The sequence below is a fragment of the Drosophila mojavensis genome, unplaced genomic scaffold (assembly GCF_018153725.1).
Source record: "Drosophila mojavensis isolate 15081-1352.22 unplaced genomic scaffold, ASM1815372v1 contig_80, whole genome shotgun sequence".
Taxonomy (NCBI): Eukaryota; Metazoa; Arthropoda; class Insecta; order Diptera; family Drosophilidae; genus Drosophila; species Drosophila mojavensis.
The window spans coordinates 12,836,536-12,853,812 of NW_025318906.1; the positions used below are offsets into that span (position 1 = coordinate 12,836,536).

The 17,277-nt window shown below is 38.6% G+C and overlaps 5 protein-coding genes across 9 annotated transcripts; 3 read left to right on the forward strand and 2 right to left on the reverse strand.

Annotated features, from left to right (window-relative positions):
* The first annotated feature begins 226 nt into the window (after window positions 1–226).
* On the forward strand, window positions 227–1,890 carry LOC6579680 (transcription factor AP-1). The gene is made up of 3 exons (XM_002005526.4): window positions 227–390; window positions 566–1,135; window positions 1,201–1,890. The coding sequence occupies exons 2-3, from the start codon at window positions 592–594 to the stop codon at window positions 1,512–1,514; spliced, it is 858 nt and encodes a 285-aa protein (XP_002005562.2). The 5' UTR covers window positions 227–390; window positions 566–591; the 3' UTR covers window positions 1,515–1,890.
* Window positions 1,891–2,226: 336 nt separating this feature from the next.
* On the reverse strand, window positions 2,227–4,164 carry LOC6579682 (diphosphomevalonate decarboxylase). Of its 2 annotated transcripts, XM_032729806.2 has the most exons (2): window positions 4,083–4,164; window positions 2,227–4,002 (listed from the first exon to the last, which is right to left on the reverse strand). In XM_032729806.2, the coding sequence occupies exon 2, from the start codon at window positions 3,941–3,943 to the stop codon at window positions 2,873–2,875; it is 1,071 nt and encodes a 356-aa protein (XP_032585697.1). In that variant the 5' UTR covers window positions 3,944–4,002; window positions 4,083–4,164; the 3' UTR covers window positions 2,227–2,872. The 2 variants fall into 2 exon arrangements, with proteins under 2 accessions (XP_032585697.1, XP_002005564.2); XM_002005528.4 differs by having other exon boundaries at window positions 2,227–4,153.
* A 208-nt stretch (window positions 4,165–4,372) lies between these two features.
* LOC6579683 (SAGA-associated factor 29) lies at window positions 4,373–5,623 on the forward strand. Its single transcript, XM_002005529.4, has 4 exons — window positions 4,373–4,516; window positions 4,584–4,811; window positions 4,872–5,259; window positions 5,331–5,623. Exons 1-4 carry the CDS (start codon window positions 4,478–4,480, stop codon window positions 5,543–5,545), a joined length of 870 nt encoding a protein of 289 aa, XP_002005565.1. The 5' UTR covers window positions 4,373–4,477; the 3' UTR covers window positions 5,546–5,623.
* Window positions 5,562–6,631, reverse strand: LOC6579684 (mRNA turnover protein 4 homolog). Its single transcript, XM_002005530.4, has 3 exons — window positions 6,507–6,631; window positions 6,192–6,439; window positions 5,562–6,137 (listed from the first exon to the last, which is right to left on the reverse strand). The coding sequence occupies exons 1-3, from the start codon at window positions 6,532–6,534 to the stop codon at window positions 5,634–5,636; spliced, it is 780 nt and encodes a 259-aa protein (XP_002005566.1). The 5' UTR covers window positions 6,535–6,631; the 3' UTR covers window positions 5,562–5,633.
* Window positions 6,632–6,680: 49 nt separating this feature from the next.
* Window positions 6,681–16,955, forward strand: LOC6579685 (14-3-3 protein zeta). 4 transcript variants are annotated; one of them, XM_015163827.3, is made up of 7 exons: window positions 6,681–6,769; window positions 12,489–12,735; window positions 12,805–12,918; window positions 13,002–13,128; window positions 14,241–14,364; window positions 14,486–14,649; window positions 15,687–16,955. In XM_015163827.3, the coding sequence occupies exons 2-7, from the start codon at window positions 12,674–12,676 to the stop codon at window positions 15,840–15,842; spliced, it is 747 nt and encodes a 248-aa protein (XP_015019313.1). In that variant the 5' UTR covers window positions 6,681–6,769; window positions 12,489–12,673; the 3' UTR covers window positions 15,843–16,955. The 4 variants fall into 4 exon arrangements, with proteins under 4 accessions (XP_015019313.1, XP_015019311.1, XP_015019310.1 ...); XM_015163825.3 differs by lacking the exon at window positions 6,681–6,769 and adding an exon at window positions 8,165–8,254; XM_015163824.3 differs by lacking the exons at window positions 6,681–6,769; window positions 14,486–14,649 and adding exons at window positions 8,172–8,249; window positions 14,909–15,072.
* The last annotated feature ends 322 nt before the right edge of the window (window positions 16,956–17,277 follow it).

Below are 17,277 nucleotides of genomic sequence, written 5' to 3' on the forward strand. Positions count from 1 at the left end.
TCTTCATTATTCAATAAAATAGCTGCCGATGGCATCGGAAAATACACTTTTGAGCAGAATTAAAATTGTTATTTAGTTTATTTGCGACCTACGTTTTTGACAGCACAGCGGAAAAGAAGAGGAAGAAGAAGCAACAATATCGATAGTCACACTTATATCGACAATTGCACTCGATATTTAGGGAAAACAGCTGTTTCCCATTTTATATACATGTGGCAACATCAAGACTACTTCACTGAGAATAGCAAAACCAACCAAATACAACGCAATTGCCTTTACGTTTAAATTGTTATAAAATTTAAACTCTTTTTATAAAGTACAATTTTATTCATATATTAGTTGCAAAAATTAAACAACTTTGCCGGTAAAAGTACACTGTGTTAGAAATTGGTAAGTAAGGTCAAATCACTTGCTCGTCATACACGACTTTTGTACTTGTGATTATATACGTAGAATACGGGCGGGTTGGTAAGGGGAGCGATGAGTCATCATCTAAAACAAGTTATCACAACAGCGACCCACTGCTATTTGCTTTGTTTTTTCTTCTTTCGTTTTTTGTAATCAGTCTGACGTCATATTCAAAGGAAAAAAATGAAAATGTCTGTCGCTTCCGCTGCTGCGCTCGCCAGCAATACAAACAGTAGTAACGCAGCCGCCGCACCGATAGTACCTAAAACGGAACCAGATCCAATTGGCACCGAGGAGTCAATGGAATTTCCAACGCCCAATAGCACTTCAACTCCCAACGTCAGCAAACGTCCAGCCTTCCTGGACCTCAACAAGAAGAATAAGCGCGCCATGGCACCTCTGCTCATTGACTCACCCGATGTACCTTTAAAGACACTTAACACGCCTGACCTTGAAAAAATATTACTCTCTGGCGGATTGTTGCAAACGCCACAGCCGGGCACAGTATTCCCCACTAAGGTGGGGCCCATCACTTCGGAACAGGAGGCCTTTGGCAAGGGCTTTGAAGAAGCCCTCCAGAATCTTCACACCAGCAAAAACTCGCAGGCGTTTCTGGGCAACAATACCAACGCTCCAACAGCTGCCAGCAATCCAGCTCCTGTTGCCCCCGCTACAATGACCGCCGTGAATAATGGCATCAGTGGAGGATTTACCTACACCAGCGTGGGTGAGTACCATTTAGTTGTATATTACAGAATCTAGCAGAGTCTAATCCATATTTCTTAATCATAGATGGCTTTCCCGTCATTAAGGACGAGCCACAGAATGCCGTGGCTTCCCCGACAGTCAGCCCTATCGATATGGCAGATCAAGAAAAGATTAAATTGGAGCGCAAACGTCAACGGAATCGCGTGGCAGCCTCGAAGTGCCGCAAACGTAAGCTGGAACGCATCTCAAAGCTGGAGGATCGTGTTAAAGTACTTAAGGGCGAGAACGCGGACCTAGCGGGTATTGTGAAAACCCTGAAAGATCACGTGGCCCAGCTGAAGCAACAGGTTATGGAGCATGTGGAAGCGGGATGCGACGGCTTGCTTGCGGGCAAATAACATAAGGATAATACCGAGGAGACTGTGCAGCAGTATATGTCAAGTTTAATATCGGACGACAATGATACAGAAGGCGAGCCGGAGGAGGTAGATGAGCAACAAGATCAGGAAATTGAGGATGCCATCGAAACGGCTGTGGATGCGGAAAGCGGTGTCGTTCTGCTGTCGACAGTGCCCTTGGAACAAGAGATTTCTTTAGAGCTTTTACTTAATGCATCATCGAATACTTTCGACTTAGATACACTTCCAAGCAATCATGTCGTAATCGAGACAATCGACCATTTGACTGACTGCAGTGAGTCTACCGGCTGATTAATGGAGAACATTTAACTTGGAGTGCCTATTTTTATATAAATACATATATAGAGACATTTAATTTCTGCTTTAACTTTAATTATACTAACGTGCAATGCCTTATTTGCTGCAACCCCATTTTATTGCTTTTGAAAAGTACTTTTTTATTTAGTTCTAGATGTACATATGGTTACCCCCATGCTTATTTATAAGATGAACAAGTATTTTATATATATTGTTTGTAAGAAGAAAGAAAAAAAATATACATACATAAATATATATACTCTATAAATTAACTGAAATCTGTGGAATGTTTTTATTGATTATAAATTTCGGGTATTCACTCTGATAGATTTATGGTTTTCTAGCAGGCAATTAAAAGTCGATGTTCAGCATAGAATAAAAATAACTTTTTGAATTCAGTTTTATAATAAAAAACATTTATTTTCATATTTGCACATATAAATATATTTTGTTATGAATTACTTATAGAAACTCTAGTTTAATTACATTTGGCCTAGCATACAAAATTCTAATTGTGATTTGTATTTGTTTATTTTGATCTACATTTAGTTTGCCTAAAATTCGAAAAACGTTTATTGTCACCTTTTGCCATTTGTTATTGTTTTGTTTTCTTGCTTTGTCTTGTTTCGATTCGAGACTGTTTTAAGGCACATAGCGGAGCTAATCACGCTCCCATCTCCAATTTGCATGCACAGTGAAGCAATGTTTATTTATTTATGCAAAATATTTTTAAAGAAAAGAAATCATACAATATAAATGAATAAGCAAAAAGGTGTATCTAAATTATGCATCTTCAAACAATAAATTGAGCTAAAAGAAAAAATTATATTTATTTATAAAAGAAACAATAATAAATAAATATATACAAAAAACCAACCATAAAAAAAAGGTAGAAAGATAAATAAGTGATGTATATCTTATGAGTTGCATGAAAAGTTCCCCGAGACCTAGCTAGAATTCTTCTACATATTAACACACTTAATCAAATTAACTAATTTGAGCCCGGAATCTAGAGATTTATGGTGTCTATAGAGCCTAGACTATTTGGTCAGCGGATAGCCATCGATTAGCAGGCTCTTCTCGTCGCTTAGCTGTTTGGGACCTTCGCCTATTTTCGTATGGATTATATATTTGAGCATATTCTTGGCATTCACATGCCCAATCGAGACATCCCGAAGACCGTTCTTCACCTCAACTGGCGGCACTGGAATCCCTTTGAGATACTCAACACTTTGCGAGGCATCATTGGGAAACGCCAGTTGGATGGCAGCCAGCAGACGCGGCACGTTCTCGGCCAGCACATAGAGGCAGGCATTTGGGCCCGCATCGAAGGTGTAAGCAGCTTGCACGGAGCCCACCGTCTCATTGTAATCGTGCACGAAATTCGCGATTGCATGCGACACGTCGTTCATGTAAACACACGGCGGATAGGTATCCAGGCAGATGGCATGCAATTGATTCGACTCCTTCATGGTGATCTCGGCAAAAGACTCAAAGTCACGCGCATCAATCGCCGCTATCAGATCCTTGACACGCTGGGGCACAACCTCTTTGGCGCGATGCTGTATCAATGCGGATGTCTGAACGCCCAGCTGCATGCCTTTGGTCGAGCCGGTCTTTTTGCGTGCATCGTTCACGACTAGGATCAGCATGTGCATATTGGGCCAGTGCTCAGCGGGCGCCAACTGCACGGCAATGGAGTCGCTGCCGTCAGCGGATGTGCCCCGTTGCCAGTGCACGAAGCCGCCGTATAAACTGCGACACGCCGAGCCGCTGCCCTGGCGAGCAATTGTAGTTAGCTCCTCGTTCATGGGCAAATCGTAGAGACGTGCCAGCGTATAGACGAGACACGCATAACCCGCTGCACTCGATGCCAGACCAGCGGCAGTGGGGAAATTATTGTAAGATGCGATATGCACCTTCCACGATAATGGAAACTTGTGGGCACCATTGGCCAGAGCCAGACGGTGTATGCCTTCCACGCAACGCATCAATCGGGCATTCTCCTCGAAGGGCACTACTTCGCCATTCAACCACATTCGATTCTGTTTAAAGCTCTCCGATGCGCTTATTGTGGTCTTTGCACACATCTCGTTAGCATCTAAAGTCATGCTGACGGAGTCATTGATTGGCAGTATTAGTTCCTCGTTTCGTTTGCCCCAGTATTTAACTAGGGCCATATTAACAGGAGCGATACACGTTGCCGTAAACATTATGCTTTAACACTAATATAAATAATAATATTCTTACATTCAGTTTGAAAACGACTTTCCCCAGCTTTCACCGTAAAGTGCGGTAGTCAGCCGATAAGCATTTTATCAACTTATCGAAAAGCCTATGGCACTCGAAGTAGCTATTTTCGATATATTAATGTAAATCTAGTATTTTTGCTAGTTAAATTTTCTCATTTATTTGCTCGCTATATTAAATCAAGTATTCAATCTGATTTTATATAGAAATGTATCATTTGTTAATCATTTCCTTTGTTGGTTTCTGCATTATTTAGTATATTTGATATCTGCATACATAAAAATACCAACAACAAGGTTGACCTGTCATTCCAGCATACTAAAACAAAAAAGTGCATTATTTGGTGTAGGTATAGAAATAATATAAACAAATAATAAAACAGAGAAAGAATTAAAATGCCACTTACTGCGGAGAGCGCTGCACAACAAATACAGGTAAGTAATAAGAGCATAAACTGCTTATCACATCCTGAAACTCATTTACAATTTGTTTTATTCACAGGATCGCCTAAAAGACATCCAACAACTTATTCACAAAGTGGATAGTGAAAGACGCCGTGCTGAAAATTCAATAGCCAGCCTTGTGCGTGCACAACAAAATCCAAATCCGAAACTAAAGACGCTGTTGCAGTCAAAAATTGCAGAGGCAAGTCAAGAGGAAGCAACAATTCGAGCAGCTCTCGCCAAAATACATGAGATACGAAATATACGAAATGAACGGCGCATTCAGGTAAGGGAATAGTTAGAAAAATATATAATACAGAATTTTAATACATTCACATATTCACAGGCTCGCAATGCCGGCAACAAAGAAGCCATTCGTCGTGGTGCTCTCATGAAAATGGTGCAGCTCTCGGCTCAGACATTGCCTCTGTTCGTTGGCAAGCCTGGCGAGCGCGCACCGCCTTTGTGCGGAGCAATACCTGCCGAGAGCAACTATGTGGCCAAGGTGGGCGACAATGTGGCTGCGCTGGCCAAGGGCATCGACGAAGAGGAGAACTGGATCCTGGCTGAGGTGGTGCAGTTCCTTCACCGTCAAAACAAATACGATGTCATTGACATAGACGAAGAGCAGAAGGATCGACATGTGCTGAGCAAACGCAAAGTTATTCCATTGCCATTAATGCGTGCCAATCCAGAGACAGACGGGCATGCGCTTTTCCCTAAGGATACAGTCGGTGCGTAGTCGGACCCTTCCCTTTAAAAAAAAATTTAGCTAATGCCAAATTCCCCGTCTTGAAATCTCTAGTCATGGCTCTGTATCCACAAACAACATGCTTCTATAAGGCCATTGTGCATCGCCTGCCACAAACTGCAACGGAAGATTACGAAGTGCTCTTCGAGGATTCATCCTATTTGAATGGCTACGCAGAGCCGCTGCCGGTGGCGCAGCGCTATGTAATTGCCTATCGCACCACCAAGAAAAGCGCGGGCAGTGGCAGCGGCAATCTCTCATCCGCCTAAGTAAGGAACAGTGGAATTGTAATAGCTATATATATAATTATTATATACATATTCATAAAACTTAATTTCTAATTGAAATCTTAGCTAATTACTCTTCATCAATATCCTCGTCTGCATTATCGTCATCCTCCTCCTCCTCCTCCTCCTCTTCATCTTCGTCCTCTTCCATGGGGGTATCTGTTTCTTTATTTGGCTCCTGCTCATCATCTTTAACGTGCAGTTGGAAGCCGTCAGCCTTTGTCCATGAGCACTTCATGGTCAAGCGAAACTTGGCCATGGGCTTGCCCAGCAATTTTAGGATTCGCGCTTGCTCCGGAGTCAGCACTTTGCCCTTTTCACAGACCGTATAATCGCTGTATAAAGTCACAATGCCCTTCTCCAGTTTAGTGGGCAAACCCAGTGATCGCAAATGCGGCTCCATTGAGTGTGCAAACTCCTCCAGAGGTCCAGCTGGCAGGGTAACGGTCTCCGTTGCTGTGAACCCGCTGCGAGCATATTCCACAGCCCAATATTTATCTGCCCACTTTAGTACTTCTTCTTTGCTCTTCTCCGTGAATAGCAGACCCACCTGACCAGTCAGGCGTTTTGAAAGCTGCAAGAGATGTTTAATAAAGCATTTATTTTTTATCCATATAAAATATTGTACCTTATGTATTCCTTTCTCAACTTCCTCGGCCTTTGTGCGACCCAAGCCGATTTGCATTATGCGGTTTTTGCCAAAAATGAAACGAGAATTTTGTTTCCATTCTTGCCGTAGATCTTTTAACAAATTGTTGCGCATATTCTGCACCTGGAAAACAAATATATTTGGATACTTCTCCACACAAAATCGGATGTCGTCGATGATGCGTTGCTTCCATGCAAGACCCTTGCGGTCGGTTTTGGTCAAGGAAACTGCAAGTAAAATCAAAAGAAAATTAATGTATTCCATTCTGTCAGGAATACCTGATGTAACCCTTACCTTTCTTATCACGTTTCGAGCGCGGCATTTTGACTTATATATGTATATTTCGGCTTGAGTCTTCTCCAAGTTTAAAAACCGAAGTAAACACGTGCGACCGCTACGATGAATGCTGTATCGGTGAATGTTATATCGATTCTCATTATATCGTTTATTATTGAGCTGCCAACGTGTCTAAATAATAAAATTCAGCCACACTAATGCTAAACAACATTTATTACGTTTGTCTAGCCCGGTCACACTGCAGCAATAGCCGACGAAAGGTGTGTTTACGTAGTAATTTTATTTAAAAATCTTAAAAGATATAATTAATTCAAAAAATTGTGTTAAACTGTGTAATTGTGTTGTCTATTAACATTCGAAACTTTTGTTTGTTGTAAGGGCGCAGTGAGTAACATATTTCGTCTCTACACAATTGTGTTACTCGGAGCGCCATGTTGTCGGCGAGAGATTGAGAGACCGCATTTTTCACATGTATCGATTTAATACGTTAAATGAATTGATTCATAATTCTTCATATTGTAAATAATATAAGAGCCCCCATATCTGATATTAGGATTGTAAGATCGAAGAAAATACATTTGTAACTGCGTCTGGATAAAATTACTGCTTCAAGTAGGACGCTGATGACGTAATTTTGTGAATAGACGAATCAAGCGACGCAGCATTGCCAACAACAAGAATTTTTTTAATCATTTAAATTTCAAAAAGCGTTTGTTGGTAGTGCGGTGTCTACTTCGACTCGGATATACTTAGCGCAATTCAATGAAAATCAACATTAGAATTAAGGCAATAATTTACTGAAGCTTATCAAAAGCACATAATTGCTGATAAGGCGTCGTCACAACCCGTGAAGTTGAAAAAATAAAATTTAATCAGTGTGCCAGAGATAAGAGCTGGAAGGCTTTAACAGGTACAAAAATAGGTTTGTGCGTTAATCGCAATTCAAGGGCTTAACCAATGGCGCAATGTACAATGGATTTCCATTTTAATTAGATTTTTTAGAATAGTTAGTAATTGTTGGTCAATTTTACAACGCACAAAGAGACACGTACAAGGCCGCAAATACAACTCGCGTAACACTCGAATTTAAAATTTAACATACGGACGTTCGTCTCATTCAAATTACTCAATTAAACGACAATTGCGCACAATTGACGACAGCAACAGCAGCAACGGCAGCGGCAGCAGCATTCGGTCAAGCTCCTCCCCAACATTATTGTGGCATGCGTCATACAATGTATAAAACTGCAGCTTGTAATGGCCAACAACAAATTTGTTTATGCTTACTGCACTTAACGTAAAAAGCTGCAGTACATCATGTGTATAATTAAGAAGTAATTTGCTCAGCTGTAATAACCAAAGTTAATCAGCAAGCTTCTTTGAATTCGAATTGGCGGATTAGGCATGACAACAACAGGTCATTTAAAACTCAACGAATCCAGTTCACTTGTTTTACACCTGGCAACTCAGTTTTTTGTAGCCAGGTTGGCAACACTCATTTTTACCTACTGTTCTCTTTGTTCTCTTCTCTCTTTTTACTTTGTGCTCTCTCAATTGCTGTAGCGGCATGCGCTGCCGTCTATGTATGCGTTTATGAGTGTGTGAAATCTACCAATACATGCATGTATACCAAATAGGCGTACACACAGATACTGCGCTTACTGTGTGCAACATTTGCCATCACTTTTAGTCGTTCGCCGTTCGTTGGTAGTCGTCGTTGTCGTTTCGAGTGAATCGAATGTAAGGTAACCAACCAATTTGCATTAGTAATATGGGGCGAAATATGTATATGTACCCACATATGTATATATTAATTATAAAATCTAAAGCGAGTTAAGGCGATAAACATGTGCATTTCGGTAGTTTATGCATTTCAATAAATTTTTCAATTCGCCAAGAACATGTGCAAACGCCGCATGTATAAAAAAATTTTCTACATGCTTCTATGGAACGATCGATAAAAATACTACGCAAAAAGACGAAAATGTTCAGAACTGTGAATTTGTGCAAAAATACGTACATGTGTATGTACAAAAGCCTGATATGCATTAGTATTGGTATATTTTGTATTAGTGTGTGTCTCTATGTGTGTGTATATATGTATATTTATACATATATATATGTAGACGTGAGATTCGTTTGCTTCGTAGCTTCGTATATTTTCAGTGCTTTTGGTTGATGTTGGCGGCCGTGGCAACAACTGACTTGGCTAATGCGAAGGCGAATTGTGGTGCTTAAGTGTGTTCTGGTCGCTAGGCGTTTTAGTCGTCAATAGCTAAAATACTTGCATACGAACGTCGGAGCGAATGACTGTGTATATGTGTGTAAATATGTAAGCCAGTCCGAATGTATTACGCATATGCACATTTAAAAGTGTGCTGCGGCGATATTCGCTTTGTAAAAAAAATGAATTTGTACCTTATGCATTGTAAATTTTGTAAAATTAATTCGTTTGGGCTATTTTTCACAGACTTGTGCATAAAAATGCACGTACGTTGTTAACTTAATTTTTATTGGATTTACTTAAAGAATTCACCACATGCATATATATACATATATTTTTCTACAGATATAAAAATATATATTACTTATAAATATATATCAAAATAGATATACTTATGAATGTACATATATATATATCTGTGTGTATGTAAGTGGACGACACACGCGGTTACGTGTTCTTTTATACCGTACTGCTCTCGCTATCGCTGCTGCCTTTGGCCGTTTGGAAATGTGTGTTCTCTTTATGTTGCTCTCTCGCTCTCCGGTGGGATTATTTTTATACTTTTTGTTGCGTGCTCTTCACAACCCTCCCCCTCACTGTGAGGCACACACACTTGTTTCTTGTTAGCTGATGTACGTTCATGGACGTATGTATGCGTAATTTCATTGGATAAGATGTACATACATACATGTATGTATGTAATTTGATTTGTTGCTTTTTAAGCGGTTCAATCGTACATCAAATCGAAGAAAAGTGAATGAAACTATTGAAAGCTCCCATTAATTGTGTCTAGTTTTCAAAACCCTGTGTATTGGAATTTTCTGCTTATCTGCATTTCTCTACAGTCGTATTTTTTCCCTCTGTACTGCGCATGTAGCCGTAACGCCGTGTAGCCGAATCTCTGTCGTCGCGACCTCATGGGGCCGGTGTGGTGAATTTACAGTTTGCCGCCCGGTGTGGTGTATTTTCAGTACTCTCGCGCACTCACACGCTCGCACCGACAACACACACACACATGCCCGTATTCGCATGGGATAGCGCCGTTTGCAACAGTCAAAGTTGCCGTCATCGCAGAACTTTAACAAACGGTTTCAAATTTATTCGCCGTTATCTTCCATCTGTACCAGTGACCGAAGCCAATGCCGTCGTCGTTGTCGCACTGACATTTCGCTAACTATTAGCTGGTTCTTCTTCTTTTTTATAACACATACAAAATTACACATAAAAGCGAAAGAATGCATGTGTGCACACGCATACTTCTATATAAAGAAAAATAGTTAGTGGCTGTGACTCTTGCAGTCGCACTACTTCCTCATTGTGAGGCATACCCAAAAAATGACGCAGTCCATGACGCATACAATTCGCTTCATTGCTAAGAGCTGATTTTGTTGGCTCCACCATTGAAACGGGAGGGAGTGGCTGATTGGATTGTAGCTATAAATGCGCACCCATATATCTATGCGTATACATGTGTATACATGCATACCCAAATAAAATTTGTTGGAATTTAGAAATTAAAATTATTCTATTGAGTATACTCCGTCGTTTCGCTCTGTTTCGTTAGTGTTTTCATCTCTTTTATTTATTTTTTTTTGTCAATAACTGTACGAAAACCTGGCAATTGACCTAAAAACGAGCAACGCACAAAAGTTGCTATTCTTACAAGCATCTATAATCTGAGTGCGTGTGTGAGTGTATGAGAACTTATCTGTACTTGTGTGCAGACTAACGTTCAATGTTTTTACAATTTGACGGTCGGATGCGATCGTTTAGAAATTTAGATAACAAGTGGGTGGTTGGGTCATTGTGACTATGCATATATATTTAGCATACGTACATACATAGAATATTTATGATCACCTTTACTCAACATTTTTACCATTTTCGCTTAAGTTTTGTTACCATTTTCTTATTTCTGCATTTTGGGTTATTGTGCATTCATCTTTGACATCTGAATACACACAAGTAATACGTTAGTACATATTTATACATATGCTTACTCACGTACCACAAAGACACAGATATACACACTCGCAAACACACACATGCAGACTCACACACCCATCAAGCCACAGATTTCTCTCTTTTATTTCATTTTCAATTTTATTCATAGTTTATTTATAACTTTTCTCTCTGTGCATGTATGTTGGTTTATTTTTTCATTGTTGTTGTTGTTTTTTGTTTCGTTCATTCCATTCGCTTGTCGTGTCGGTTGTTGCTGTTGTTGCTTTTTTAACATTTCCATTCCCATTCCCATCTCAATTTTTTACGTATCCAATGTGCATCTGGCAGTTGGGGCGCCCCAAAGAAGTCGAATGTCATGTCTTATAGCATTGGCAAACAGCAGAGTAAATCACAAGCACAAATTTGTATTAACAATGTGTAAACATAATTTGGAGCACGCCCACACGCAAGCAAAACTCAAATACCACACGCACACTCACCCACCTTTTCTGTTACCTGTCAAAAGCACATTATGATGGGCCATGGGTCCCTATGCGCAGCGGACTAACAAGGCTGCCTTGGGGGATAATAATTTTGTCGTTATTATTATGTTTCTATGTTTGTCCCCAAGGATAATGGAAAATGTATCAATCAGCCTCACCTTGCGTTTATTTATAAATAATAATCAATCAATATTTATGTAATACCTACAAATTCAGTCATGTTGTCGAGGGAAGCACTCAGCCGTTGGCTAAAAGGCAACAGGTTAACCCCCGTTTGCATCATAATATGCTTTGTAGCGAGCATGTGCATACACATACATACGTATATACATGATAGAAGTTAAATGTTAGCATGTGAAGTGACTGACTCACAGTTGCTTAACATAAAACGCAATTTATTGACATTACGACGAGGCAAACCTTTTGTTTTATTTTATTATTAGTTATCATCATTACGAGTTTAAGTAACTGCTCGACCCTGTACTTTATTTTCTCAACACTTTATATTCAAAGTCGATGAAATGAAATGAGATACTGATATGGCGAGCGTCTCGATGATTCAGTTCGGTATTAATGCTAATTGCAGCATGTGAAGCAAAAATGCTAAAACTCGACTCTTTGCTGCTAATTGCAAATTGAATTCTACAGTTAAAAATACATAAATGTATATATGTGCATGTTGCGAAACCAGTTTTGAATGTCATGTATATATATACATATATTGATGAGCGCAATATAATATCCTTTAATATCCTGTTACCCGCCCATTGACACCGCCAGCATATCTCAATATCAGCAGAAGTTTGCAACGCGCAGCTGCTATTCGCATGCGACGAGCTCTGCCACCGGCGGCAATCCTTGCTCCTTCGCACCTCAGCTCAACGTTTTTAGCCAGAGACAGCGGCAAGTTCTCGTTTTAGTCGAGTTTCGGGCCTGGTCGAAAGAGCAACACACAGCAACAGCGGCAGCGGCAGATAATTATTCGGGTTTGCAGCTGTATGTGTGTGTGTGTACGTGTGTGTGAGTGTGGATGTTAGTTAAAGGATATTCGTGTCGAAAGCTGGCGAGGGAAATAAATGAATTAATCGTAGCTTTCAATTAGATGTGGGTGGTGCCTCACAATATAAGAAAGTGTACTTATATACATACATACAAACATAGAGCACAGACGCTTTTGTTTGTTGGCTGTTTGAACAGGTTGCCAATTAATAAAGTGAATGTGCCGCGTGGGAAATTCAATTGCAATACAGTGACAATCATTAAATATATATATTTATATCTTTATTTCGATCGTTCTTTCTATTGCAGATAACCATTCACATACTGTGAGCGACGCTTTGAGCTGTGGATTCCTCCTACTTTAATTAATTTTTCTGCTGTCTATCAATTGCAACAGAGATCGTGCGTGGGCCAATACACACACACGAACACACTTATACAAATTATTCATATTCTTAGTTTGGTCAAGTAACTAAAACAAAAAAACCACAAACATGTCGACAGTCGATAAGGAAGAACTGGTCCAAAAGGCAAAATTGGCCGAGCAATCAGAACGGTAAGTGTATACATTTATTCGCAAAGATCAAAGGAATACATAATTAATTTGATTTACTTTTATATGTAGCTACGATGACATGGCCCAGGCCATGAAATCAGTCACAGAGACGGGCGTCGAGCTGTCAAATGAGGAAAGAAATCTGCTCTCCGTTGCCTACAAAAATGTGGTTGGAGCGCGCAGGTAAATTGCAAATGGGAAATATAGAGTTTCTACATATACTTATGTATATTTCTTTTTCTGTGCATACATTTATACAACAACAGGTCATCGTGGCGTGTTATTTCCTCCATTGAGCAAAAAACCGAAGCATCCGCCAGAAAACAACAGCTCGCCCGCGAGTACAGAGAGCGTGTGGAGAAGGAGCTTAGAGAAATTTGCTATGAAGTTTTGGTATGTACAGCTGCTCAACTCTACTCCATTCCACTGTGCTCTCCCATCATCTGCCCATGACCATGAATATTGTTAGGGTCCCGCAATCCGCCCCCTCCCAAAATCCACCATAGAGTAAGCAAATTATGATGAGTTCTCCTTGTTCACTGCGCAAGTCCTGCTCCCAAATGCGAGTGGGGCGGTGGTAGCTGTATCTCAATGTGGCTGGGCATCCGAGTTTTATTTTATTTTTTTTTATGTAAAAATATAACTCTAGCATGCATCTATATAAACCAATTGCTGCGTTAGTTTGAAATTACAATCGTCTTAACGGAGGGCCCACAGTACAGGCTTCTATGTATGTGTGTGTGGGTGTGGGTGTGGGTGTGCAGCAAATTGTATTACAATCAATAAATCTATTTTTAAAAAGAAATTTTCCAGACATGTTGCTGCTGCAACCAGCAACACACTCTCTTACACACACACACACAGTCATGCAATGTATATATATATAAATAAACATACAGATTAGATAGCAACAGTATCCAACAATGGCCCAACTTTGCTTGATTAATGTCAATTTAATTAGAGTTTTCTATTGAGCAGCACAGCCAGCCATATATTTTAAAGCAGTGCTCATTTGACACACTGTTGACCTATTAAGTAAACTACCTTTAGTCAGCAGACCCACTGGGCTTAAAAATAAATTAAAAGGTACAACCTACATATGTAGCCAATGTATACATATTATACGTATATATAGAAAAGCAGCTATCGCTGGGGGTTGGGACTGCGGGGCTGGGCGACTGAGGCGACTGGCTGTTAGCTTTTCTTTCTTTGGTGACAGAAAATCGATAATACTTTGAAGTGCCTCAGTCGGCTGTAAAATTGGCATATATATACATCTACAGCAGACACATACATACACATACATATATATATATATGCGCGTGTAGCTATTTCAAGTTGGGCAGCGTAATAGTATATTAGCCTAGCAGCTTTTGCTCGCATAATATTGGTTTAATAGCGGCTTATTGTGCGCGCGAAGCAATTAGGAATGTTTATTTATAAACACAAGTCTCTGTTGATCTCTTATTTACATTTTGACATCTTGTTCTGTGTTTAATCAACAGGGACTTCTGGACAAATACCTTATTCCAAAAGCCAGCAATCCAGAGAGCAAGGTTTTCTATTTGAAGATGAAGGGAGATTATTACAGGTATTTAGCTGAGGTCGCTACAGGAGACGCACGCAACAGTAAGTATCTAAATTCCATAAGCTATAAGCTCTTTAAATATATATACCTATTTAAATTATAAAACAAACAAATAAAACAACAACGTAAATGTAAACTCTATCTCTTTGTGTGATGATGCAGCCGTTGTTGACGATTCCCAAACCGCTTACCAGGATGCATTTGACATTAGCAAGGGCAAAATGCAGCCAACACATCCCATCCGCTTGGGTCTTGCACTTAACTTCTCAGTCTTCTATTATGAGATTTTGAATTCTCCAGATAAGGCTTGCCAATTGGCTAAACAGGTTAATAAAAAAATAAATTTGAAAAACAAACAACAAACCAGTAAACAAGCAAATGTCTGGCAAGCGAGCAACAAGCAACAAGTGCAACGAAAACCATTTCAAATCATAAAAACAAAACTTTAATTTTTAGTTCTACATTTAAGTTGATTGTTCATTATTCAGTATCTATATCATATTGAAAACTAATTGTGAACTTTGGTTCTTTTTTTCTTTTTGTTTCATTTATTTTGGTACCCCATATTAACGTACATAATTTAAGACGTCGTTGAGGACTCGAAAAAAGCTTATCAAGAGGCATTCGATATTGCAAAAACTAAAATGCAGCCAACACATCCAATCAGATTAGGTCTTGCACTCAACTTTTCCGTCTTCTATTACGAAATTATTAATTCACCAGCGAGGGCTTGTCATTTAGCTAAACAGGTTCAATCTCTTTCTTCACAAATCTTGTTTTCTTTGTTTCATATTAATTATTTAAATATTGTTGTTAAGTGGCTAACTAACTAACTAATGCAAATACAGATACAGACAGACACACACATACACCCACACAAGTCCGTGGCACGTACGATATAAGCATACGCCTACGGTCATCGCATGTTACGTAAATTATAAATTGGCTTAATTAATTCATTGATGAAAGCCTGGCTTATGTACCCCGTTACATGTATGGCTTTTAACCCTTTATAATGCAGTCCGTATCTTGCTGGTGAAATTATTAATGATTCTTAGAGAAAGTGCATTAACCGTTAGGTCACAGAGTTCAATATCGTATAATAGTTTAATAGTTCTTATTTTTGCTAGATGAATTTATGATTTTTGATTATTTTGCTTAGTTGCTGAATGAAACAAAAACAATTAAAGGTATAATTGTAAATACTAAAACATTTTTTTTATGGAAGTGAAATGCTTTGGTTTTGCACCTGAACAAGAACTTGTACTTTCATATTTACCTTGCCGGCATTTTGCATTGTTATTGTTGTAATTACATTTGATCAAATACTAAATATATATATTCTTATTGTCCCACATTATAGGCGTTCGATGACGCGATAGCCGAGCTGGACACACTCAACGAGGACTCATACAAAGACTCAACACTCATCATGCAATTGTTGAGGGATAACCTGACCCTTTGGACCTCCGATACCCAGGGTGATGGCGACGAGCCACAGGAGGGCGGTGACAACTAACCAAACAACTAAAATGTTTCCTTTTTGACTATGCAAATATTATTCAGTAATACAAACAAAAACAAACAAAACAAAAGAAATATAAAAAGAAATCTTTGAAGTCGAAAGCAGCAGAGCAGTAATGTAATAATAAAAGCAACATCAAAATCAGCATCAGCATCGACACAAATCTAAACAAACAAACAAACAATACACAACAATATTATACAAAACAACAAAACACTACAACATTAACAATTCAGCAGAATAATGATTCAGCTCGCGGCTGTGTGATGATAGTTTAGAGGCTGAGAAGAGTTTAGGTGAGAAGACTATTGTCATGCAACTGTTTGAGGAAGAAGAAAAAATGAATCTGGTTTATAGACAGTTTATATATTGTATACAGACGAACAAATGTCGTTCGCCGCGTCAAATCAATACATGTAAAGTCGATTAAAAAGTCTATGAAGAGAAGGAAATGTAATATGAAATCAAATGTCTTAATTTGCTTCACATGCCGTTCAAGTTGTCTTTGTTAGTAAAATGCTCTTGCAAATATTCACAAATGGAACTATCTGAGTCAAAACTTATAAATACAAAATATAAATATATATAACTAAATATATAAAAATGAAGAAAAAAAAAATAAAAAACATCTATCAGCTATCCAGAACAAGAATAAGAACAGGAACAGGAAGAGTGTATTGTATGGCAAAGATGTGAATTTTGTTTTGTGTAGTTAATTACTATTCCGCTGTTTTGGCCAACTGCGTACACTATACATATGCCTAAAATATTATTATTTATTTTAATTATGTTTTAATAAATAATTATCATACTGTTTTACATTAACATACAAACAGCAAACAACAAACAAACAGAACACAAGACACAGTCAACAAGAAATTTATTGTCTTTTATTTTTGTTTAATGCGCTGCGCCGCTTTCCTTAATAAAAAACAACAATAATAAAGAAAGGCTAATTGGTTTATACAATATAAATAATGTAATTACAAATAATGCCCTCTATTTTTCGTCGTCAAAGAAGAAGCCTATACGAACCAAAAGAAACAAATTATGTATTATTTGTAATTATCTTTTTTTCTAAAATACAACAAATAAAAACAACATAAACCTAAACTTTTATTTTCAACCAATTTATGTTCTCTATTTCCTCATTTGCTTTCTCTGTCTCCCACACACATACACAGTGCTGCATTTACAATGCCGTTATCGATTAAAAAAAGAGAAGAGTAAACAGTGTGTTAAATTCTTGTAAACTAAATAAATGGTTATATAGTTTTGCAGTCAAGCTAGCTGTGGTTAACATACACAAGCGCTATATATATATTAATATATGTAGATATTCACTCTGCATCAATGCAAGCAACTTGTTCCATTGCGCGGATAGCTTAAAGGGCATGAGTTCTATTGTGCCCGTTTGAACAAATCTTTG

Coding starts and splice junctions, on each gene's coding strand:
- LOC6579680 (XM_002005526.4), top strand. CDS start 592: ATGAAAATGTCTGTCGCTTCCGCTGCTGCGCTCGCCAGCAATACAAAC. Junction 1,136..1,200: donor ATTTACCTACACCAGCGTGG/GTGAGTACCATT, acceptor TCTTAATCATAG/ATGGCTTTCCCGTCATTAAG.
- LOC6579682 (XM_002005528.4), bottom strand. CDS start 4,045: ATGTTTACGGCAACGTGTATCGCTCCTGTTAATATGGCCCTAGTTAAA.
- LOC6579683 (XM_002005529.4), top strand. CDS start 4,478: ATGCCACTTACTGCGGAGAGCGCTGCACAACAAATACAG. Junction 4,812..4,871: donor GAAATGAACGGCGCATTCAG/GTAAGGGAATAG, acceptor ACATATTCACAG/GCTCGCAATGCCGGCAACAA. Junction 5,260..5,330: donor TTTCCCTAAGGATACAGTCG/GTGCGTAGTCGG, acceptor TGAAATCTCTAG/TCATGGCTCTGTATCCACAA.
- LOC6579684 (XM_002005530.4), bottom strand. CDS start 6,534: ATGCCGCGCTCGAAACGTGATAAGAAAG. Junction 6,440..6,506: donor CTCGAAACGTGATAAGAAAG/GTAAGGGTTACA, acceptor TTTTACTTGCAG/TTTCCTTGACCAAAACCGAC. Junction 6,138..6,191: donor TTGAGAAAGGAATACATAAG/GTACAATATTTT, acceptor CATCTCTTGCAG/CTTTCAAAACGCCTGACTGG.
- LOC6579685 (XM_015163827.3), top strand. CDS start 12,674: ATGTCGACAGTCGATAAGGAAGAACTGGTCCAAAAGGCAAAATTGGCC. Junction 12,919..13,001: donor AATGTGGTTGGAGCGCGCAG/GTAAATTGCAAA, acceptor ATACAACAACAG/GTCATCGTGGCGTGTTATTT. Junction 14,650..15,686: donor CTTGCCAATTGGCTAAACAG/GTTAATAAAAAA, acceptor CCCACATTATAG/GCGTTCGATGACGCGATAGC.